The sequence below is a fragment of the Pleurodeles waltl genome, chromosome 4_1, assembly GCF_031143425.1.
Source record: "Pleurodeles waltl isolate 20211129_DDA chromosome 4_1, aPleWal1.hap1.20221129, whole genome shotgun sequence".
NCBI classification, from domain to species: domain Eukaryota; kingdom Metazoa; phylum Chordata; class Amphibia; order Caudata; family Salamandridae; genus Pleurodeles; species Pleurodeles waltl.
The window spans coordinates 842,885,191-842,910,605 of record NC_090442.1 but is presented as its reverse complement, the minus strand read 5'-3'; the positions used below and the strand labels follow the sequence as shown (position 1 = coordinate 842,910,605).

The 25,415-nt window shown below is 42.2% G+C and overlaps 1 protein-coding gene across 1 annotated transcript in view; it reads left to right on the top strand.

Annotated features, from left to right (window-relative positions):
- Positions 1-25,415, top strand: part of LOC138288222 (sodium-coupled monocarboxylate transporter 1-like) — a 237,024-nt gene that overhangs the window by 56,806 nt on the left and 154,803 nt on the right. The window contains exon 2 of the mRNA XM_069229605.1: positions 14,683-14,748. Within this exon, the coding sequence (XP_069085706.1) occupies positions 14,683-14,748 (66 nt within the window). The remainder of the gene's footprint in view (positions 1-14,682; positions 14,749-25,415) is intronic.

The window sequence follows — 25,415 nt, the reverse complement described above, 5'->3', positions numbered from 1 at the left end:
AACAGTTTTTGTCCCATGTGAGTCCTGCCTTCGTCTGTTGAGTTGCTTGAGGTTTCTGGCCCTCTCTGGGCACCCTGAATGCCCCACTCATCCCCCATAGCCCTGAGTTCCTCTTTACCTCCAGGAAGGATTTGCATTGGAGCTGCACCTTGGACACGTAGTCTGGTAATATCAAGACCTTAGCATTGGCATAGTGGATGTCCAGTTGTTGGCGCACCGGCTGAAATAAAATGTGTCTGTCCATATCATAGCCTTATAATGATATGCTTGAGCGCGGCCCCTAGCAGCGGGCATTGAGGCAAGTGCCCTGTGGGCCCTCTCCAATAAAATACATGGTGACAGCTCAATGTTCAGGATCCAAGACTTAAAACAGTCAGTGAAGAATTTCTCTGGTCACTAGCCTTCTGCTCCCTTAAGCAATCCCACCAGTCACAGGTTGCTTCTGCGTGGCCGGCCTTCCGAGTCCTCTACCCATCTCTCAAGAATGGATGTCAGTTTGCGTAGCCATTTGATTTCCTTGCTGGAAGAGCCCACCTTATCTTTGAGAGCAGTGATGTTCCCCCAACCTTGGTTGTGTGGGAGAACAAATTTCTCAGGTCTTGGTTGAAGAGGGCCACCACCCCTACCTCATTGATCTTCATGACTCCTCATGGTGGTCTGCCTGTGAACACCCTCCCCCCCTTTACCACATCCAGCACAATTGTTGGTTTGGCAAGCTTGTCAATCGGGCCTTGGCCTACAGCTGTAGTGGCTTCATACTTCATCGTAATGTGTGAATCTCTGTTGTCTCTCTGGTGTATTGTCCCCCAGAGAAATCAACCTCCTGCCTGAGCAGGCAGCACTGCCCCATCAACAGGAGGCAGACTGCCAAGTCATCTATAGTTCCAACCAATCGGGCCACCTCATTGATTCTCACCACTCCATCTCTAGCTATCATTTGTCCAGCAAGAGGGAGGGGCTGATAGTACCTGAATTACCTACATATTCTCTGACTATGACTTTGTCATATTGAGTAATAGTAGGAATATTTAGTTATAAACATGCAACAGTGCCAAATTAAGTACACTTTCTAGACGCATATAAAACATTACAAAGCAGAGAAACCTAAAACATCAAAAATAATAATAGAAAATGCATTAAACAAAAGATCACTTTTTAAAAGAGGACCAGTTAATTCAACTTTTGTTTGGTCAGCAGAAACGATTTACATTTCCACTTAATACAGTGATCATTAGACCATGGGTGAAGAGTTGAAGGAAGAGTAATCCACTGTTGTTTTCCACAGTGGACAGTATCCCTCAACTAACCGGCATGATTGAGATGAAGCACCCAATGTGTGGTCAGGGTTGATGGTGTCCTTAAGGATGGATGAGGCAATGTGTTCCTAAAGATAAGGTTCAAAATAGCATCTCATAGACAGTCAATAAATAAGGACCGGCCTAAAACGGCTCGATATCAGTAAATTAGAAAGACCATGAGTGGTTATTAAAATATTGAAGTCCAATACTGTAGGCAGAAATATAGTTATTCTCAATAAATCACTCTGGGGGATTAGAAATCAACTGCCATGAAGGCTCATTTAAAAAAGATGTGACAATGAGCAAAATCTGAAAATTACAGTAAATGCAAAAAGTTCTGTGAATAAATAGAGAAATGGGCAGCATTACTAGTAGAAACTCAAAGGAATGTGGCTCACCCCCAAAATATTGCCTTTATACACAAAATGTCACCATAGAAAGCAACGGATATTGCACAGTCAGCAGAGGGTGAGCAAATGTAACCTCACCTTGACAAATCAAAATACAGTATTACAAAATGTCGTACAGTGCCACCATCCTAGCACTATACCAGTAAATGAATAAAACATGATCCCTTTGACCTAAGGTCATAGGAAACACCAGTATAAATCTGGTTACATAAACAAAGTAAGGCCTCATACAACATGTCAATACAAAGCAGCAGTGCACATTTCAGTGCACATTTTGCTACATGTAGTGTCAATGGGGCATGTAAATACATAGTGAATATTATGAAGCAGCAATACTAATACAAAATGGAGTAGAGGCCTAGTTGAGGGCTAGTTTGGCATAGGCCCGAAAAACACAGTTCTGTACATCATAGCATTATCTCTTCAACTGCAAAACGTTCATGTTAGTAAACAAATCAGAAAATAGATATAACACCATCCACCTTCAACATTCACCCACCAAGGCTTGTGTGTTTCTATTTGGATCAGAGTGGTTGTAGGTCAGAATTAGAATGTAAAATTCTTGCAGATTGATGCAATTGATTGTGATTTGTCTTTCAGGTGGTCTAGAGCAAGTCTGCTTAATATTTTCCAAATGATGGCTAGTGCTAGAAACAGGATCACATTCTTGATGGTGAGCCAACCACATACACAGTGGTTTGTTAGATAATCAACCAATCAATCAATTGAATAATAACCTAGAAAAAACAATGGCTTGGATCAAGGTGCTATGGTGTATGACATCAACAAGTGGAGCAAGCCATGTTAGCAATATTGCACAGGTGAAAATAAGCAGATTTTACAATACTTGAAATCTGAGTATCAAAGCGTAAAGCCTTGTCAAATATAACTCCCACATTTCTAGTTGACTGAGATGCTGTTGGAACCAAGCCAATATTGAAGCCATCCTTAACTCCTGAGTAAATTTTCATTTGGCTCACATTTAGGCATAAATGATTATTTAAAATTCAAACTCTGAGGTTCTCTAGGCATATTGTGGCCAGTATTCTTTCAGTACAATGATCATATAAGTGTACAAGAATCTGGTTGTCATTTGCATATATTTGAAAATGTAGAAGGTTGGCAGCAATCAATTTAGGTAAGGGAATGATATACACACTAAATAGCATGGGGTGAAGTTGGAGCCCTAGTGGGCCTTGCAAAAAATGTTTTTAGGACTTGAGTTGAATCCCACAGGAATGCATTGTGATCTGTCAGTAAGAAAGCAGAATAACCAATGTAATATGTTACCTCATACACACAGTTCAATGAAAAAGCAGCACATAGACTACTGTGTCAAATGCCATGGAGTGACCCAGTAAAATCAGAGCCACAGCATATAGTTTGTACTCTCTAGTGTACATTTTTTTCCTCATTGTCGAGGATAGCTGTGTCTGTACTCCACAAAGGGCAGATCCCAGATTGAGAGATAGAATTGAATTTTCTTCTAGGTAATATTGACTCTGATGTGTCAGTGATGTAGCTGGTACTGACAGAAAATGCTTGCAATCATTTAACAGGCAACCCACTCAGATATTTTTGTGAATGTTTGGTCTTATCATGAACATGAGAGTTTGCACACCTAAATCTGCATGGGTAGACTGGACCAGACATGTAGTGAGATGTGTGTGTGGGATTGGTGCCCCTTAATTGATGATCGATACAACAATCATCAAAGTACAAAGAAGCTCAGCTCCCAAGCCAGTGTGAGTGCTGATGCCAAGTACTGCTGGTCCACACCACATCTGCTACATCTGGAGGTTGCTCAGGGTCTGGATCTGCAGCTATGAAGCAGCAGGCAGCAAAATCCTCTGCCACCCTGAAGGTGCTTACTCCATCCACCAACCTCTAAATCAGGCCCTTAATGCACATTTCCGCCTATGGTCAGCCTGCTGACTCCTTTAAAGAATCAACTTCTTAATAGGTAAAGACAGCAGTGTCTGGTGAGTGAGGTCAATCCCTTCAACTGCTGAAGGCTACAAATTATAATTTGTCCCTGCCTCTTAGCATCATCAACAATTATCAATTTTCCCCAGGACAGGGGTGTTAATAGATTAACCATATCCTGCCAGCCTGATCTACTTATTTCACACAATATTGCAAGGTGTAAATATTACAAGAAAATGTTAAAACCGTTAGTAATGCAGCCCCTGCAAAGCATCATCTCATCTTGAATGTGAATATTTGAAACTAAACGAAGTTACATTTTCTACGATGTGAAAGAATTATACTCAAACGTTCTGTTCTTAGGTCTGTCCTCCTCACATCTTCACCTATCTAGCAACCTCTCGTAATTACAAAAATAATTCATCTGATTCTTCTTCTTAAATAAATTGTATTATGATCATTATTAAGAGTGTTATTATGCTGCAGAAATCTGCATTCTATCTACAGTCATAGGTTCAAATCCTAGTGAATCTCCTCAGCCTTGCATCCTTTAGAGGTCAATGAAATCACAATCATTGAGTTGGGTAACAAAAAATATAAGCGCTACCTCAGCTGCAAGGAGTTGTCTTGTGATGTATGAGTGCCTTTTAAAACAGGGTGTTATGTAAAGAGATGAAGTATGGTGCTGAAGATATTACAAGCTACCTCAGAGGTACACATCACTTTATAATCATGGTACTCCTCATCAATTGCAGTATATTGTAGGTACTGCATCCCGTACATATTGTGATTGCCTGATTATGGACAATTATAGTGTAGACCAGCAATAACACATTGTATCCTGTTCAATGGCCACACTTTTACTTACTTTTACTACAGTTATTAGCATTTAACAAATTCATATCCATCATACTGACCACCACGCTAGGGTAAACTGGTATCACATGAGTATGGAAGGTGGGGGTAGGAGAAATGCAAACTATTTGAATATCTATCTATATCTATATCTATATCTATATATCTATATATAAATATACACATACATAATCGGTTATAAGATAGCCCTGTGGACTGCGGATCTGCCCTGAGTGCGAACCTACAGATAACACTCCTAAATGCCCTTTGTGAATTCCCAAAGTTATAAACTGAGACGTTTGGGCTAAGTTTCGACAAAAGGTCTAAGTTTATCTTTGTGAATCGGCACTACCTATATTGGGCTTAGTAAGGCAGTCTTTCCCCCATACGCAGTCCGCTGTGTGTGCTTCTGGGCATTATACTTTCATTTGTGCAATAATGTAATCATGGTCTAAAAAATGCATGAAAAATTACAAATACACAAACCTACACTGAAAATACTATTTAAAACAATCTTATACAAGTGTGCGGCAACAGGACACTGTCTTATGCATGAACCAAGAGATTGTTCTTTTCAAACGGTGTTCCACAAACTATGCACATACAATAATCTTAGCTAGCTAGGATAAAATAAAATGTCTAATTTTTTTTTTATGAACAGTGTGAGGAGAACATAGAATATAGAGCGCATCAATTTCCTTTTAGTGTCAAAACAATACTTTTAATGCATCAGAGCAATTACAAACGAATTATTTCAGCGCTCTACTGGTTTCATTCTCCAATATGTGTTGTGACTGCTACTTCCCTAGAATGCACTTCGTTCACAATAAAGCACACATTACACAAGGGCTGAGTGCCCGTGTGTAATTAATTTTGTAATGTGTGCTTTATTGTGAAGGAAGTGCATTTTAGGCCACATTACTAGTTGGCTGGTGTCGTACCCCTGTGATGCTGCTAGGATACTGCTCCGAGCTACTAGGAGTGGTCCGGTATTTCTAAACCTAAAATTACCAGGCCCAGAAACCTGGATCCATGGTTGTCCCGTGCGCAGATTGTAGTTCCGTACCCAAGGAAGCCAGCGCTGGGGAGGGGCAGAGGCTGCGGGCACAGCTCGGGCCCCACCTGCCCCATCACGCATCACAGGGGGAGAGGACAATAGGCCCCTCCCCCCCCCCCCCCCGCCCAAAGTCAGGCCACAGCCTGATTTGCACCTTCATACACTAATCCTCAGTACATACTCATATTCACATCGTCACTCAATAATACTGAGTGCATGCTGATATTTACACCATCACTGAGACATATTTAGCGTTTGCCAGTTTTGCATCATCATCCAAAAATCTTGAGTCCATTCCCAGATTTACACTTTGATCGTTTTGCCGTAAAGCAGTGCTATCGTGTGTGTCTTTCCAAAGGCTTCCTAGAAAGTGGGCAAGGTTGGTTCTGCTCACTGTAGGAGCTTTTCATTCTCTCCCGTGGCTTAGAGTCGGAGCCGGAAGTTTACAATCCCGAATGTAATAGCTCAGTGAAACCCTCATCTGGGAAACAATTAGAGGATGCTAGCTGGGCAGACTGACGGCCGATCGTGGCCACCCTTTGAGCTGACAGACGGCCTGTTTCCAGGCTTAGCTGCCACCGGTGCCCATGAGCAGCAGCTGTAGCCCAGTCTGGGCCACCATAGCACACTACGCCACAGGCGGAGCTGGAAGATCCTGGGGTGGCATCTCAAGGTGAGTGGCATGGCACAGTGTAGTCTGGCAGGATTACTGCACACTCTCCCCGCACGGCCACGAGTCAAGCAGCTCAATGTTTACCTTCACCAGCCTCACACAGTGCCAGGTGACGTTTAGGTATCTGGGCCCGATAGCGCATGCATCTATCTAAGCAACAGTGGGCACCTTCAAGAGAAACCGCTGTATTATTGGAGCAGCTGCACCACAAAGAAGAGGTAGGGTTCGGTTTGCAAACTATAAAACGCACGGTGCTATGGGAATGTGTAAAATGAGAAGACGCACTGAGCGAGTGGTTTTCACGTATTCAGAATACACATCTTTACAACAAAGGACAAGGAGATAAAGTGATTTGCCCGAGCCAAAGTTTTAATGTAAAGTGAATTGCTGCGTGCAGGGATTAGAACTCAGTTTATATGGTGGGCAATTTAGCGTTCCAAAGAGATCTGGATTCAGAATTGTTGAGCTGCGTTTTGCCCCTTTAAGTTTTTAATAGATGCGTGTCTATGATGACTTTGTGCTGCTTTTATTGTGTGAAGCAACCGTTAGATCACACCAAACCGACAGTACTTACATAGCATTACTGGGCCTTCCGCTTAACAAGGTAATCACATTTTCCTTCTTGGTTCCAGTGCTGTAATCATGTCCCTCACTGCACCATCACGATATACAAGGTGATCAACACGCTTGACCTAACGGCGTCAGGATAGTATTGAAACGCCCACACGCGTGACGCAGGAATGGCGTCACAAGCCCTCCTGGTCCACTGATAGTATTCAGCTGCCCTTATGGTTCCGGGGAGTTAATCAGATGCCGCTTGGCTCTGCCTCGTTCCTCAGGAGTCATTTGTTTGGATATATTCCACCCGGAAGTCATTCATGTCAGGCGGCTTACAGCCACCCATCTCTGCGGAGTCTTAGAGGGTTGTGGTGGTAACCCGCTGCCCTCGTGATGCGGGCACCACTCAGACCCGACTGTGCCCTACTCCCCAGGAGCCTGCTGGACGGGTGTATTCTGAATGTGAGCCATTTCATGTCACGGGGCCTGCACCCACCCATCACTGCCCAGGCTTGAAGAGCTGGGAGAGCGTCATCTCCACATTCTATATAACGCGTTTGTGTCACCACGAATTATCATTTGTTGTTATGTAACACGTGGCGTGGAAATGTGCTAGGAAGTCATGATAAGGCACTCCTTGAATCCACAATCAAAGTTGATATATTTAGCCTAGAACTGAAACGAAGCACATGCTGCAATGACGCTTGATACACAGGCCTGTGGGTAAACAGCTACTCTTAACTACAGGGCAGCTAACAGAAAGCTTAGGGGGCTCAATGTTAAAATGAAAAACTTGACAGGTAGGCAGATTCTGCTTGGCCAGACAGCGTACCTATCTCATTTCCATTGCCAACCTTCCATTCATGCCTATCCCTACCGCCCCTGCTTCACTGTCCATTGATGGATGCCCCACCAGTGTGCACCTCCAATCCCTGCAGCCTATGGCAGATACCCTTCTACTAAATTGCAACCCACGTCAAATTGACATATCTCCTTTACTTCCTGGGTATCCTCCCCACCATTCACACCTCTGTTCAAAATGGCGGACTTTCCCTCTCTCAATGGCAATCTCTACCTTTCCTATTTTGCAGTTCATCCTTGATGCCAGGGATGCCTTCAATAAGAATCCTCTTCATGGTAGGCACTATCATCTATGTGTCAGCCTCTTCTCGCAGTTTGTGGCAGGCACCCTTCTCCTGCATTGCAGCCACTCTCTCCAACTCATGACAGTCTCACCCTTATCTCTGTGACAGAATGTATCAGACTTCCACAGCAGCAGTCTATGCCTCTCCCTCAGCTCCATGACTGGCTTCCCTTTCTTCTGTGTGGCAGCCCCTCCTGTAGGTTTCCCTGAGTGAAAGCCCTACTCAACTGCACCTCTCTTCCATGGAAAGTGCCATCCTGTCACTGAAAGACTCTCTCCAGGGTGTTGCAGGCACTCATTGCTGACAAGGCAGCACCTTCCTTCCCTCTATGTCAGCATCCCTCCCTGTATGACAGGCACACTCATTCTAAGCATCACCCTCTATCTCACATCATGACTATTTATCACTTCCCTCTTTGGTAGGATCGCCTTAATGGCGGCCATCCCTTGTATTAATGCCCAGCTGGCCCTGTAGTGTAGCCATTTTTATTATAGCCTTTGCGTGTTTGCTTAAAGCATTAGGCCTCTGTGCACTTTGTTCTAGATGCATTTTATTCAGCCTCGCACTGTTATTTTTCAATAACCAGTTTCACGGTCTTGTTTTATTTTCTTCTATCACACTGTTTAGCCTACTTCAGCACCGGAGTTCTCAAATAATACATTCTTGCGTACTCTGTGCTTCAGTCAAGGATACAGTCTGGTACATTGCCGATAGACGTGGTAGGAGTTTAGTCTTTTGGCGTAGACAATACACATTCTTACGTAGTGATGCTTCTAAGCACGACATGTTAGTTATAAAAACACTTCCTAGTCCTAATACACGTAAGAGGGAGATTCCGACCAGGGAACCACAACTAGACGCTGACTGCCCTGTTGCAGATGCTGATCCAGATCACAGGCCTTTGCTCAGGTATGAGGGTTGATGTCCTCCCGGGGAATCTGAAAGGCAAGCTTAGAGCTTAACATGCTGTGCTCAAAATAGAACTTAGTAGAGAGAACGTAATTTGATAACACTATGATAGCATTATTTCTATGTTTCACTCTCCTCGTTACTATTTCAATCCTACTGTGTTGTATGGTTCTGGTTATTGCGGCTCACGCCTTATTATCTAAAATGCAGTCGTTTTATTAAATCAATCTGTAAAACTTAAACTGCCTTTGTCATTTGTATATGAGACCACACTTGGTATGAGAGAGCTGGTTGAGATCTGAGTGACCACCACTTCCCTGAGAAGCTCTAAGATGTCATGTGCTCGGCTGCCCAATCATCCCTTCCCTTTGGGAGAGATGAGGCACTGCTAGTTAGCCGGAGTAAAACCAGATTGAGGATGACAGGGATCCTTCTCTGTGGGTTAGACTTAGTCCCCCACACTAAGAACGACCCTGATATCCAAAAATCCAGTAGTCTCATTTAGGATAATGAGAGCCAACATGACAGCCCGTTTACCTCCCCTCCTTGTCGCATAGATTGTGATAAGAGGACTGGTCTGGTTTGGATGCAAACTCTGCAAAGGATACCAACTGTGCAGAAAAAATACGAATCTGCAGCAAACAATAAGCAACAGTAACAGCCTAGCATAAATCCACTTGTCCATGCTGGTAGTCATTGGACGACTGGCACAAGTAGCATTACCAACCAGTGCCAGATCGTGCATATTTGAAAGGTGACTACAAGAATAGGGGCTGGATATAAGTATAAACTGGTTGCAAAAAGTGGTCGCAATTTGCACACTTTCTGTGGCGAGTATGATATTTTGCGACCTGACCAATGTAGTAATAGTCTAAAACATGTTGGATCACAAAATAAGGGATCACAGGAATTACAGAGCAATCTGCCTAATTGAATGTTATTAGGTAATTTGCACCCCCTGCCCTTCTGCAATCGGCTACAAATTGTAAATAACTGTTAACACCTATATTGTATTTGGTACGGGGTGAACCTTGAAGTTTGAAAAAATATTGAGCGACTTATTCATAATTCTGTGGTAGATGGACCACAGTGTCTTGAGTCTCTGTTACCATAGCGGCTGGGGCTTCATTGGCAGAAATCCAGCAGTTGCCCCACTTCTAAATGGACTCATGGATCCCGAGGGTGGGAAACATGGCATCCAGCATTTATGTCGAAATGTCAACTGTCGAAATGACCCAGAGTGTTGTATGAGGCCCTTTTTTCAGGGCAAGAAGGGATAAAGAGTATTTCCAAGGGCTTGGTTCAACAAGTTAGAAGGAAGATCTCTGTGTACAAGGGAATATCTAAAATATAATTTGCGAGTTTCTCGGTCATTCCGTTGTTCACCCTATATTCAGACAAACTGAAGGCACTAATTACCAAAGAAGCTGTCGAATACTCAGGACAGCTTTGCATGTTCAAGTTTGAGGTATGGCCCTTTCTCTGTTTAACTGCTTTCTATTAAAAATCCCTCACTCTTTCTAAGTTTCAATCACCCATCCTAAGTTTCAGTGCGGTCCCACTAGAGCCCTACAGCTTCCTTCCTTTTGGAATCCTCTTCTGAATCCTGTTCACCAGTGGCAGATGCTTCACTAGGCGGCCCCAGAGTGAGCGTCCAACAGGCCCTCAGGGTTCCCCCCGCTTGCGGGGGAAATGATACACTTGCATCAGTAGTTCAGTCTGGTATGCACTATACTGGAACATATAAAGTAGTCATTGAACAAATAGGTTGGGTATTTCTGGGTGTTTCTTTGTTAACCTGTAACCACACAATTGTCACAGATTTTACACATTGTTTCTATTCTGTTGCATCCCTGTAACCATGACTGTTTAAATGACTAGGCTAGTTCTACGTCCCAGCAGCATTTAATGCTGCATTATAATACTAGGCAAAGTGCAGATGTAATTTAAAGTGCGATGTTCCTTCATCTTTCTTGTAAACATATTTTGTGTTCACTGCAGTTTAAATGTTCGTTATTGTGAAATACCTGTGTGTTACTGTTTTCATTCCTCACTGCAACCTCGGATTGTTAAAATCTTTAGTTTTAAGTTGGAGCTTCTGGTATGGCTATTTAGTTCGTACCATGAAGGTTTAAGGTTGAATCAAGGAGCTTACAAAATGTAAGAGTCAGCCACAATATGGATTAGTCAGTTACTTAAAAGTTTAAATGGCGGGCTATTAAAATGTTGATTCCTATTCATCTTCAGTGATGCAATAAAAATCCAGACAACTGTCTTTTGTATGTCAAAGTTGTTACTGTGCTGTTTGCAATTGGTAGATTTAAAAACAAATGTGAGCAGCATTGCATTTTACATACATTGCAAAACGTGATAGCTATAAACATAGATGGGGCTTATTAATGGGGAATTGGCATAGGGCAGCCCCTCAAGTCTTCTTGCTGTGTTACCCTATGCCAGTGTGAAAGGGCAGGAATGCACCGTATTTATGCAATACAGTGCATTCCTGCCCTCTCCCCAGCACTGGTGCACAATCAGCTGCCTAGTGCCAACACAGGCACACTTGCACCATGGTGCAAGGATGTCTGCATTGCATCAGGATTGTTTTTGTCCAGGAAGAAGCACCTTCCTGCACAAAAACAATCCCGATAGGCGTTTTCCTCTTTCTTTGTGTGCTGCAAGGTTATTTCTACTTGTTACTCCTCACCTCTGGAGGTGTAAGGTTTGGGCGCGTCCCTAAGTTAATATGTTGTTGTAAATCTGTGGAAGCCTCAATATCCATGGGTGTTGCATTGGAACACCCACTGCAACACCCATGAAACACCTCCTGAGTGCAGAGTAAGACAACTTGTGCTGCATTGTCTTACTCCATATCTATGAGGCCATTTAACACCACACAAAGTGGATTTGCGTGGCCGCATAGATATGGTTGAGAGCAGGGCCGGCTTTAGGACTGGTGGCACCCCGTGCAACAGTTTATTGTGGAACCCCCCACCCCATGACCTCCTCCTCGTTTTCACTCACTACCACCTGGCAAATGTGCCTCTCCATCGCTCCCCTTTCACATACATTCACATGTTTTAAAGCACTTGCAAAGGATGGCTTTACTAATCCACTCAGCTAGCCAAATAAAATATAGGGGCATATTTAAAAGCCCCTAGCGCCATTCTAACACCACATTAGTGTCATTTATTTTACGCAGATGTGGTGTTAGAAGGCCAAAAACACTGTGCCATATGAACAAAGTGGCACAATGCATGCATTGCGCCACTTTGTATCCCTTTGCGCTACATTAGGCCTGTGCCAGGCATAATGTATGCAAATGTGGGAATCCCCCATTAGGGAGGGCCTAAACAATGGCGCAAAGAAATCCGACAGATTTCTTTGCGCCATTTTTTGTGGCACTTTTAACGCCTACTCAGAGCAGGTGTTAAAAGAAGGCATCTGTTGGTTACAGTGGGCCTCTGGGTGCTTTGCAGTATTAGCATAAATTTGTTTTACGCTAATCCTACAAAGCGCCGGAGTAGCATAAAACATTCTGACACTAGTCCCCTAACTACCGTCATGTTGCACCAAATTTTTAATTTAGCGCACACATGGTGGCGTTAGGGGAGCACTAAGGGGCGCAATAAAAGTGGTGCAGCACTGTGTGCAGGGTCACTTTTTTCAAATATACCCCACAGGGGAATATTTAAGAGCCCCTAGTGCCATTTTAATGCCACATTAGTGTAACTTTTTTAAGCTAGTGTGGCGTTAGAAGGCCAAAAAGGCTGCCCCATATTTACAAAGTGACGCAACGCATGCATTGCGCCACTTTTTAACCTTTTGCGCTACATTATGCAAGCGGCAGGCATAATGTATGCAAAGGGGGCATCCCTCCGTTAGGGGGGACAATAAAATGGCGCAAAGAAATCTGACAGATTTCTTTGCGTCATTTTTTTCCACCACTTTTAATACCTGCTCACATTAAAAGGAGGCTTCCATTGGTTACAATGAGCCCATGGGTGTTTTGCAGGATTAGCGTCAACAATTTTGATGCTAATCCTGCCAAGCACCATACTAGCATAAAACATTCTGATGTTAGTCCCCTAACTACCGCCATGCAGCGACGTATTTTAAATATGATGCACGCATGGTGGCGTTAGGGGGGGTGTTAAAGGATGCAAGAAAAGTGGCGCAGGACTGTGTGCAGAGCCACTTTTTCCAAACATGCCCCATAGGGCAGTGCTTAATTTGTAAGTAAAAAGGTGCCGGTGCCCAAAGCGCTCCTGTTAAACATGCGGCTGCTGCAATTAAATGTGTGAACACGGAATACAGAGGCAGTGTAATCCTGAAGCCATCTCTGCCCTCCTCAATCCATTTACAGGCACTCCCTGCCCCTTCAGCTCACTCTAGAAGATTTCTGCTTTTTCCCATTGTGATGCTTTTTTGTTTTTCTCTTCCACTGTCTTTCCCATATGAGTCTTTTTCTCGCAGTAAATGCTTGAGGCAGAAAAATAAGTGCCGGTGCTCCACACTGGAAACAAAAAGCACAAATTAAGCACTGCCATAGGGGTATATTTAAGAGCCCCCAGTGCCATTCTAACACCACATTGGTGTCATTTTTTTTACACTAATGGGGCATTAGAAGGCGAAAAACACTGCACCATATATGCATGCACTGCACCACTTTGTAAGCCTCTGGCTACATTATGCCTGTGCCAGGCATAATGTATGCATAGGGGGACTAAATAAATGACGCAAAGAAATCTGTTAGATTTCTTTGCATCTCTTTATTCCGCCACTTTTAATGCCTGCTCATAGCAGGCATTAAAAGGAGGCTTCCATTGGTTACAATGGGCCTCTGGAGCTTTGCAAGATTAGAGTCAACATTTTTTACAATAATCCTGCAAAGCGCCGGACTTGTGTAAAATATGTGGACGCTAGTCCCCTAACTACCGCCATGGTGCGCTGTATTTTAAATATGACGCACACATGGTGGCGTTAGGGGGGCGCATAGGGGTGCAAGAAAAGTGGCGCTGCACTGTGTGCAGCGCCACTTTTCTTAAATATGCTCCATACTTCTGTTTTTCGCACCAGGCATTTTAACCCTCTATGCTACTTTATGTTGAGTCAAAGCTGCCACTAGGCAAAACTCCCATCTCTCTCCCTAGCAGGAACATTAATCACAAGAGGTATCTTGACATTTGAATTGTTTCTTGAAGTATAAACGCACAAGGAACTTTTCAGCAGGTGCTTTTAAATCGCAAGTCTTGGAAGTTATTGATAAACACAGTGGCCCCCTGAGGTCAGCGCCCGGTGCGGTCGCACCACTCGCACCGCCCAAAGGCCAGCCCTGGTTGAGAGGCTTGTGCCGCCGGAGCGTCTAAAAAGTGACTCTCCTGCAGCACAATCCTCTCATAAATATGCTTCAGATAAGTTTGGTCACATTGCACAATCTGACAGTTGCTGACATTTTCAATATGTTCACGCACAGTATAGTTTTATGTTTTGTTGTTTTTAATTACTATTCCTAAGGTTAGCCTTACATTTGTTCAGAAAATCCCAGTTTCAATTTAATTCCTTTCCTATTTGCTTTTGGCTCAGATGTTCATGATCTTAAAATGTGATACCCTCAATATATTGGCAGAAGTAAATATTTTGCTTAGTCTTCCAATGACCTTCCATTTCGACATGTACTAATATTTTACTTTGTGTGATAGTCAACAATTTCTAGAGGTCACCCACTCATCAAATGTCAAGGGAAATACTGTCTGTGGTACTTATAAATACAGTACTCAATATTTATTACATTGTATTTTAGTATTTTAATTCTGTAATACTTTAATGAGATTATGTCTTCTATATTTTGCAGTATTTAGAACTAAGATTTAATCGATGTGTTCGCATCATTGGCACTCTCATTTTCATAATTGAAATGGTAAGTACAATTAAGTATTTTTTAATGTTATGTTACATCTTCTTACATGTTTACAACATTTAAAATGTTTTGGCCTTTAATTAAAGCTTCAAATTTATGGCTCAATATTAAAATATGCAACTATTTTAAAAGTATGTTTTGAAATATCAATGGGTATTTTAGGTATGATGAAGAAATCTGTTTTCCTTCTTTTCTATCATCTTTGATACCATATGTAGCAAGGAAAGATGGGTGTGATAGTCAAATATTTTGTCTTGGTTGAGTACAAGCTTACGGCACTTTCCTGATTAAATTCAATCTTGATCCTATTGGGCTTGTTTAAGAAGTTCTTAGGAAAGTCTTAAAATTCCCTTCATGGGATCCTGACAGTATTGTAACTGTCTTAAACAAAGGGAAATGCTTTATAAATCAGGCCTGTTGTTCTGTCTGGACATAATTTGCATTGTATTTCCAAGACTATGCCTTCAACACCCACTGCCTATGCCTACTGCCCCTACTCTAGATGTCACCTATGAATCTGGAATACTTATAATTAGTGGAACTTACACACTTGGAAATCACATCTCTTCACATACAGCTAAACCAATACAGTTCTTGAGCATCTGTAAAGGGTTATATATTTTTTTTTCCGTCAGCATGTCTCACTGACATATAAAAAAGCTCTGAGCTTCATGTCCACCGACATTAAAGTGCATGCACATATGAAATTCACAAAGCAGAGTTTGCATTTTAGTTCACAATTCTTTGTGGGAAGATTTGTTTTTTTGTGTCAGGAAGTGAACATGGTTAGCTTTGTATTGATTAACCAGGTTAACCAGGCTTTGTTGATTTGTTTAAGCTTGCACTTTGGAGTGTTGAAAAATGTGATCTTCTGTCCCTCCACAAATATTATACATCTTTAGAAAGGATCAGAATGCACAAAAGTAAAGCTAGCTGACATGCTTAGAGAGGATTTTGCATTATGGACTGGATTATTTTCAGTGGTGGCTGATGAAATTTGAAAGTGGTGGGTGGAAAACTTTTACCTGAACTGCAGTGAAAGTAAAAAGGTCCATATATTGCAAGGGAGGTACAGGGAGTTCTCTGCCTAAGACATTTTGAAAAACAGAGGTAAATGAATGCTTTTACACCAATTTTCTAAAATAAACTGAAGAACACGCTGTAGATTTAAAAGCCAATTCTGATGGGGTACTCTTGGAATATCCAAATACTCAACAGTTTGCCCCAGAAGATTTTTTGCAGCAGTAAAAATTACTCCAGCAGCCAGGGGGTGATAATTGAATGTAAAAGTACATCATGCAAGACATCTGCCTTTCTTCTATTCCCGTGGTTGCAAAAATATTGTTTAAAGTTAATGGAAAATCTTTTCCCACTCTCAGGTCAATACAGGATTTACCCAAATTACCCCTGTATTTTACTTAACGCTCTCCTTTCAAAATAAACGTGCAGGTCTTGTCAATGAGGTCTTTTCACTGCTTAGCTTTGATTCAGATGAAGATTCATAACCTTCGTCTGAATCTATAAGGCACATGCTCCTTGTTGCCACAACACCATTTGTTATACTCTTAAAAGATGCTATATTTCTAAACAGCGCTTCTGTACTTTGCAAGCGCCGTGAATAGCAGATGGCACGTCTAACTTCTCAAAGCTGGAGTCATTCAAAGCAGAAAGGAACCCTTTCTGCCATCGGAGAGCGCGACTGCCAGGACAGTAATGAAACGGCTGGTGTTAGTCCATGCGTGTTATAAAATGCCAAGAATGAGCAATGAGGGCTTGTGCAGGAGTTACAGTAACACTGCCTAGTACTTGATGGGAGCCGGGACCCGGGAGCGAGGGCTAGGAGCAAGGGAGTCTGGCAGAGAAAGACTAGCTCGGGTGGGGCTGCGTTTGAAGGGGCTGCCAGGGAGGTGGTTGTGAAGGATGGCAGCTGGCAAACACCCAGTAAGGGGTTGTAATGAACTGCGAGACACAGAGAAGGTGGGAGCCTAGCGGTGAACTGAGACACAGGGCAGGGAATGTGGCTGGCCACGTCGCACGTAGGGTGACAATAAAGGGGACAGCTTCTTAGCGTCGCTCCCCTGTTAGAGGGACAAATGGCCAGGAGGGGCCTCCGTACTTAGGGAGGGTGGTCCACCCCCTAAAGGTGTGAGGAGGGAGGAGTGAGGCCGGGAGTTCCTTTTAAGGGGTGACCTCGCAGAGCTGGGCCTCTTTTGGTGTAAGGCGAGCAACCATCCACCCGCCCCTACGACATGGCAAACAAGGTCATGCATTCATAGATGAAGAGATGGTCACATATGTGAAAGAGGTGTTTACAACATGAATTTCTCTACAGGAACCTCAAAAAGCGTCGCAAAGCGGAGTTACAGGGCGATCCGAAAGCTTTATAAATGATTAAAAGATCTCCAGATGGTGATTCCTGGAGCCAAAAGCTATTTCTCAGGCTACTTGGAGCCTTTACGGCGGGGCCTGGGATGACGTGACGGCGCTCCTTAATCCCGCAAGGGACAGTTGGAATCCTGAGCAACTGTGGAGACTGGCCGGGGTCTCGCTCTGACTTGACAGGAGCATGACAAATTGATAAAGTGGTAAAACACAATAAAGGAACGAGCCTTAAGATGCTAAACGTGTTGTTGCGGAGAACACCAGACGGAACAGCTCTAGCTTTCTCAGGATGGGTGTCGGCCAATGTTTAAGAAACTCATCTCCGACACCAGGATCGCCCGTAAGCTAACCCAACCTGTGTAAATAATAAACTTGCGACATATTATACCCACAAATGTTGTCCTAGCATTTATTATGTCGCATGCATGATATTGTGATAAACGCCAATTGCACACCCACTAAGGGACTAGGGGTAGCAGCGCTAAGTAACTGTGGAGACTGGGACGTAATGCCGATCCTTGCAGGGGGCCCCCCAAACCACCAGCGGGGCTCTAATCATGCAAAGAGGCAACGGAGGCTGGTGACATTTTAAAGTGGTGGTGGGGCGGAAGCAACCATCAAGAACTGCTTTGAGCGTGAGAAGTGTGCGATCCCGATTTTACTCCGTTATGAAAATTTCCCGACTCAGCCTGTAGCACTTTTGTGAAAACACCCTACTTTATTCACACAGTGCTTTTTCGTGCGGTACTTTCACCTCCATGCTTCCCATACAGCCTTGTGTGTCCTGCTGCAGGGAGGCAAAGAGCATACTGACAGATAATGTCCTTGCATTACTCCAAACGGACCATTTGGTAGAACTAATTAGAATCTTTATCATGTCTCGAATTGCAGCTCTCCAGAATGCTTCACTTTGTACCTGATGCTCAGGTACTTTGAGAGATTGCATCAGCAAACTAGACATTTGATGCCACAAGTCACCCAGATCAGATGCAGAAGTGGCTGACACAGCAGCCAGTAAAGCTTGCTCACTTGTACTTCCACCTTTACGCCCCCTGGTATCCTCGAGGTCTCCCCTGTCAAGGTTAAATTGAAGCACCAGCTACATGCAAGGGAAGCTGGACTCGAGTCCGACATGGAGCTTCCCGGCAGTAGCGAACATTGAGCCTTAGAACCCTGAGGCACACTAAGGAGATTGAGCAAGGCCGGACTGAGACATAGCAAGCATTTAGGAGAGTGAGCCATGACTGCGTGGCTCAAATCGGGGCAGGGGCAAGCAGAGTAGTGCAGTTCAGGCCTAGAGATAAGGCAGAGGATGAAACCAGAAAGGGATAGCTGGTAAGTCCAGGGCGCAAGGTTTTAGTCTCCACGCTCGGCACCCCACACCATGCAATTTGATGCAGGCTTGCAGCAAAACGCATGTACCTAGTGTGTATATATATATACCTCTCCTGTTCTCATACCTAGCTCACTGGTCTACCAGTGCTTGGATATCTGAGGGCATGCTGAGAAGGTTTATCTAATAATTAATTACACTATTGGAGTTAATGACAAAGCTGTAGAGACGTGACCCACAAAACCTAACCTACAGTACAGCGGGCATCGGATTGAAAGATTAAAATTAAATTAGCCATTGAGATTGTCTCACATTAAATTTGAGGGTGACTGAAAAGGTGAATTAAAAGGAAATTGACCACGGTCCTCTGTTAACACTCCACCAAAATCAGGCACAATTACCAAAGTTGCTTTGGCCACACAACAATTGGCCGCCTGGCTCATTGGAAGTAGACATCAGCATGTCGGAAAGTGGCAAGGTCACACAACCAATTGTCCCACTATTCACAAATGATTCAAGAGTCCTCTCAATCGAAGAGGAGGTGCTCCAAAATGCACAGATCCTGGTGGTTACTGAAGAGCTGACTCCTGACATGCCTCATGTTAAAATGATTAAAATCACATGCAGTGATAAATAATCCACCAAGTAGAAAGGGGAAATATTTAATATACACTACTACAAAGAAGTGAACAAACCAATTAAGAACAAGAAAATGAGCCAAGGCATCGCATATCCTCGGCCCAGGTCAAGGCCATGGAGGACCCAGAGGAAGCAAGGCATACCTGTCAAAAAGCAATCACATTTTCTATCCATATAAACTTCCACAGAGAAGCACACCATATCCTTTGCATCAATAAGGTATCAGTCCTAGTAGTAAGAAGACATCTTGTTCGCCTCTCCCTCCAAGAGCTCGAAATCTTAGATGGGACTCCAGTAGGAAAATTCAACTTTATGGATGTGATAAGTGACTGCGCAGAAGCAGTAACCAAGCTGAAGTTCGCAGACGCTTTAAAGCTAGGAGAACTGTAGTAGAACAGGGCAGACAAATATACGACTAGCCAAAGAGAGTGTTTTATACTAAATCCTTAATCCAAGTCATTTGTCTTAGCTGCAGAAACAAAAATAAATGCACAAAGACTAAAAAGAACACAAACGAGGACTTGAGAATTGAAAATAGAGCATTACCGGATGATGTCATTAATGCCTCTGAGTCTATGATGTTTTCCTACATATATGGATTTAAACTGAAATAATATAATATAATACAGTTGAAGAGTTTACATGGAAAAACGAACAACAAATGAAACACTTTACACAATTTCTGGATACAAATTTATTGGATAACATTGCAGCGAAAAAACCTCTACGTTTGAAGTGAGTCTGAGAGCTGAGAAGAGGGTATGCCTGCAAGCACGAGTTGATAAACAAGAGTTACACACACAATCATGGAAGAAAAAAACCTACGCGTAGCACAATACAATCATGATGCAAGGCCCCTAAGAATCATCTCAGGGGTGGCAATCACACAAGGCCCCTCCTGAGTCAAAATATTTAGTCATACATAGGCATACATCGTCAGCAGATCAGTGCATTGGGTCCAAAAGCCAGATCGAAAATGTGCAGATACATTGTATCTGTTTGTATCGCTTGTTCCCGAGACAGCCCAAACATTGGCTGAGACTGACGTTCTTGGTATTCTAACATTCGTTGGGTCAAAGGTGTAATGTAATGCAAATAATTCACTTTCAATAAACACGGTCACCAGATCAGTGGACTAGATCAAGCGTGCATGGCCGAATCATTCAATGGTATTGAATGTATGCCTAAAGCGTGAACCATACTTGATGTCCCTACTGATTGACGTTTTACTACGCCAAATTATTCAGCTACATTGGTCACTGCTGTACCTTACTGGTGTCTCCAACCTAAACGTTTTTCTTTCCTGATGATGACCCCAGTGGAAATAATCTCTGTTAGGAGTCGAAATTTTGAAATTGTTACAATGGGCTGTTTTATCAATATCAACTCTCCTATTTAGAGGATGGTACTTACACCCATTATCCTGATCATTCACATGTATATGTAGCTTTGTATAGCACCTGCCCACTCCCACTTTACTATAATCATCTTTTACGTACAATGCCACACACTACTGCTTGGAGAACCTTGTATTTGAAAAAATGAAATAATTTTGAAGCATAAAATGTATCAAAAAGAATGGTGTTTGAATCCCAGTCTGAGCCAATCGTTTGATGGTTTGCTATGCACTTTGCCAAGGAAGTTGAAGCTATCACTTCACCCTTAGAGACCTTTGTTCATTTAATAATTGTTCTACCCTGATCCCAACGTTACAGGGTTGCTACTTTTTTCTTTAGAAAGTAACCTAAACCTGAGGTAAGAAAAAAGGCAAATGAATACTAGCAACATCCAAAGATATTGACACCTACCAAAGCGCTCCTAACGAAAGGCAAGGCAAGAAATTGCAATAAGAACTCTAGATGGCCATGAAGAAGAGTATCCCACAACACAGGAGAACATATCTATCATCTCACATACCCCGGGACTAAAACATCACACTAAATCAGGCTGACTAGAAACAAGCCACGTTAACCAGGACTACTTACTCAGTGTAAGGAAATCAAACAGTTCAATCATCTCCTGAAAGGTGGCGGGAATTCCTCAGTAAGGGGCATATTTACAAGACAGTGCACATCAGTCCAGATGCACCACTTTTCTTGCGCTGCACCTGCCCCACATTCCAACATCATTGTTGCGCCGTATTTACAATACGGTACACCATTGCGCACATTATGAAAGTAGCGTCTTCATATTTGATGCTATTATGGTGCTTTGCTGCTCTAGCGTAAAAAATTGTGATGCTAGAGCAGAGAAAGCACTGGGAGGCCCATTGATGAAAATGTCCTCTTAACTCCTGCTCTGAGCAGACGTTAAAAATAATGGAAAAAAAGGCACAGTGAAATATTGTATATTTCACTGCTCCATGTTTTGGGCCTCCCTGCATTGGAACACACCCCTTGCATATATTATGCCTGACGCGGGAATAATGTGGCACAAGGGTTCATGAAGTGGAGCAATGCAAACATTGTGCCGTTTTGTAAACACAGTGCGGGAGAAAGGCCTCCTTAATGCCACCTTAGCATGAATTAAAATGATGCTAGGGAAGCACAAACTGAAGCTAGCAGCTTGTAAATAATCACCTTAATGTGCTACAGCATCATTTTAAACTACCTCACATCTTTCGATGCAATATTACTCCAAGAACCACAGACTTGAACACAGTGAAACTTACCGGGGTATTAACCATTCAAAATGTGAAATGGTGTTGGAGAAAATGAGGAACAGTGGTGGTTTGCAGGTTTACTGTAGAGCTGGCAAATGCACTAAAGCCTGAGACAACATTAATTAAAAACCTACAAGTTGTCCATATTTAACTTTTGAACAAAACAATCCTAAGAATAATAAACATTCTACTGGCAACAGAAAAAGATGGATGGTTTCACTCATCTTCTAAGTTGCATCCAGGAAGCTATATTAAAGTCCTGCCAGTCAAAAGTACAAATTCTAATCTGCAGCAATTTCAACTGTCAGATGGGAGAATGGGGGAATGATGATGAATCTCTAATCAAGCTGAAAACAGTATGAGACATCCTGACAATAAGACATGCGTTCACAAAGAAAGATGCCAAATGTAAATGCTTGGCCCACTTCTGCTCAATCAAAGGTTTCAGTTCAGTCCTTAATTCTTATGCCAATTAAGATTTTAATGTGCCAATTTACAACACCCAAAGAGCACAAACCATAAACAATTACATTTTGATTAAGATCACCGATTGGTCCAGGTTTAAAAACTAAGGATCCAACTGAAACTGGAAAACAAGCATAACCTCCTAGTCTTGGATATAAAATACGACATATCATCGGAGGCCAGATACATTCTAAATCTAAAGAACACTTAGGACTTTGGTGGCCAAATTAGAATGAGGTGGAACCCGAACATAGAGGATTAGAAATAGAGTCTTCTGCAGTTAACCTTCAAAAACACATACTGAATGGACCAGTCGAATATATTAAACTACCTCTTTATGATTTGTACTGAAAACTTTGACTCCAGTTGTATCAAGAATAAATAATATCTTTAAAGAGGGATGGCTCTACAAAGAATGTAAGGCAATGAAAACAGAACTACACACAATAGTTTGTAGTGACGCTTCAAGGCAGTAAATAAGGGCCTCAAGATCCTTTTATAAATTTTTAGTCAGGAAGAAGACGTTTGATTTGTCAAATAGAAAGTAGAAGAAGTTAGGAAAAGCTGCTCTGGAAAAGGACATATATGCCTTTTGGTAGAAAATTAGGTGAAAGTATTGGAGCAAGAAGACATTTCTTGGAAATCAAACATCACAGACAAAGCATGGGTATAATTCATCGCCATCTTTAATACCAAGATGACCTTTCAAAAGAGACACCCCTCCAGATCTTTTATTTGGGAGCAATAGATAGGGAACAAACTGAGATCCTGTTAGAAGTCTTTTCAAAAGACAGAGTGAAGGAAGCAATATTAGACCTCCACCAAGGAAAGGCCCCTGGACCCAACTTGATATCAATGGAGATATTCCTTCTGGACCCATACTGGTGGTTGGAAATACGTTCAAAAATATGTAAAGGGATTGTATTCGCAAACTAGTGCCCACATTCTTGGCAAAATAGCATAATCGTGCCACCATATAAGAAGGGAAATAAAGAGGACCCAAAATCCTTCAAAACAGTCAGTCAAATTTATATAGACTGCAAAATATTTTTGAAATTTATTCTCAAGGCACTAGATAAGTTGGTCATAAATGAAAACATCTACTCACCCTTACAAGCAGCCTTCAGAGAACGACTATCAATGAAAGGCTATATTTTCACCTTCAGTATATAATTCACACATTTAGAAGTGATGGAATGCCCCTCTACATTGTATTTTCTGATTTTGAACAGCTTTGAACTTTGATTCAGGAAACCTCCTCTGGGTAATTTTTTGGCATCGACCAAGGTTTTCTGACACTAATTCAACTGCTGTACACTGGAACCACCTCCAAAGTGAGACTCAATCAAAAAGGGAGCATCATTGAAAGCTGATTAATCCATATAGGGCTCAAACAAGGTTGCCCTTTGGCACCATCTGGGTCTCCCTCTTTACAAAGTATCTTGATGAAGAAGTCTGAAAAGCATCGGATGACATTTCAACTATAAACAGCCTTAAGATCCCGGCCCTCCTCTATACCAATGATTTTATTTTCATGTCCAAAACCTATAGAGGCCTGCAAGACTAGTTTACAACTATTGAAGAAATAATAATCAATAAAGGGAACCCAAAAATCATGACTTTCAGGACAAAGCGTCAAACAAAGTACCCATTTTTCATAAACCAAATAGGACTAGAATAAGTTGAATCCTTCAAGTATTTTGGGGTAACAACTGACAACACTAAAATGGAAAACTCATATCCAAACAACAATAGGAAAATCTGAAGTTGCTGTAAATGCCATCTTGAGGATTGTGTGGAAACACAGTTATATTTTTTCTAACCACATCTTTCCAGCAAAAGTTTGAAGTAAAATCTCATAGGAAGCCATATTTTGGGGCCTGGATAAACTCACAAATCAAGTAGACTGCCACAAGAGGAAGTTCTGGGAATCAGGGCTAGAAAAAAAGCATGATGTTTTCCCATGGCAAACAGTGGCTAATCCTATTTGGAACCTAGTTGCCAGGTGCATCCTATAAAATACAGGCAGTTAGATCTGTGAGACTTAGGGTAGTCTTCCTGCAAACAGTTTGCCTTCTTCCTCCATTTTTGCTGATCTTGTTTTTGCTGGCCTTAGGACTCTGTGCACTTTACCACTGTTAACCAGCATGAAAGTGCATGTACTCACTCCTTAAAATACGGTTACATTGGCTTGTCCCCATTTAGCATATCTTATTTACTTATAAGTCCATGGTAAAGTGGTGCTATATGTAACTAGGGCCTGTAAATTAAATGCTACTGCTGGGACTGCAGCACTGATTATGCCAACCACTTAAGTAGTCCCTTCAAACATGTCTCAGGCCTGCCATTGAGGCTTGTGTGTGCATTTTTTAACTTCCATTTCAAACTGGCAAAAATAAACCTTTTGCTGGGTCGAAACCTTCCTTTTCAATATATATGTCACCCATAGGGTAGGAACTAAACAGCCCACAGGGCAGGGTGCAATGTATTTAAAAAGTAGGACATGTAATTTTAAGTGTTTTGAATTACAGTTTTGAAAATGGAACTTTTACAAAGGTGGCATTTTTCTACCTTAGCCATTTAGGCCCATATTTATACTTTTTTGCACTGCATTTGTGTAATTTTGTGATGCAAAAGCAGCACAAAGTTACAAACTACAATTACATTTTGTAAGTTTGTGTTGCTTTTGCATAAAAAAATGACACAAATGCGCCGCAAAAAAGTATAAATATGGGCCTTAGTGTCTGCTGCCTGTCTGGGTCGGCAAACTGGGTGTAGTTGGCAGTTGGTATTTGTGTATTCCTCCTAGACAGACACAACTACACTAACTGGTTTATATCTGAGGAAAAGTAGGGACATTGGTACGCACAAAACGTTTGGTTGTTTAAAACCTGGCAAGAAACAGAAGAATTTCACTCTTCATGCTAAAGAACTTTTCTCGGAATGCAATTTTAGCACACCTTGTAGATATCGTACCTATTTGTTTGCCCTTTCCCTTCTTTTCCTCCTAATTAATTTCCTGAAATTCAGCTATGGTTTGCGGTGTCTGCTAAAAGCACTTTCAATAAATTCAAATTCATCATATCCCACCTGGACTATTATAACATCATCTACACTGGCCTCCTCAAAATACTCATTGCCAGGCCACACAGGCAACCATAATACAGCAAAGCCCCGTAAAAAGCA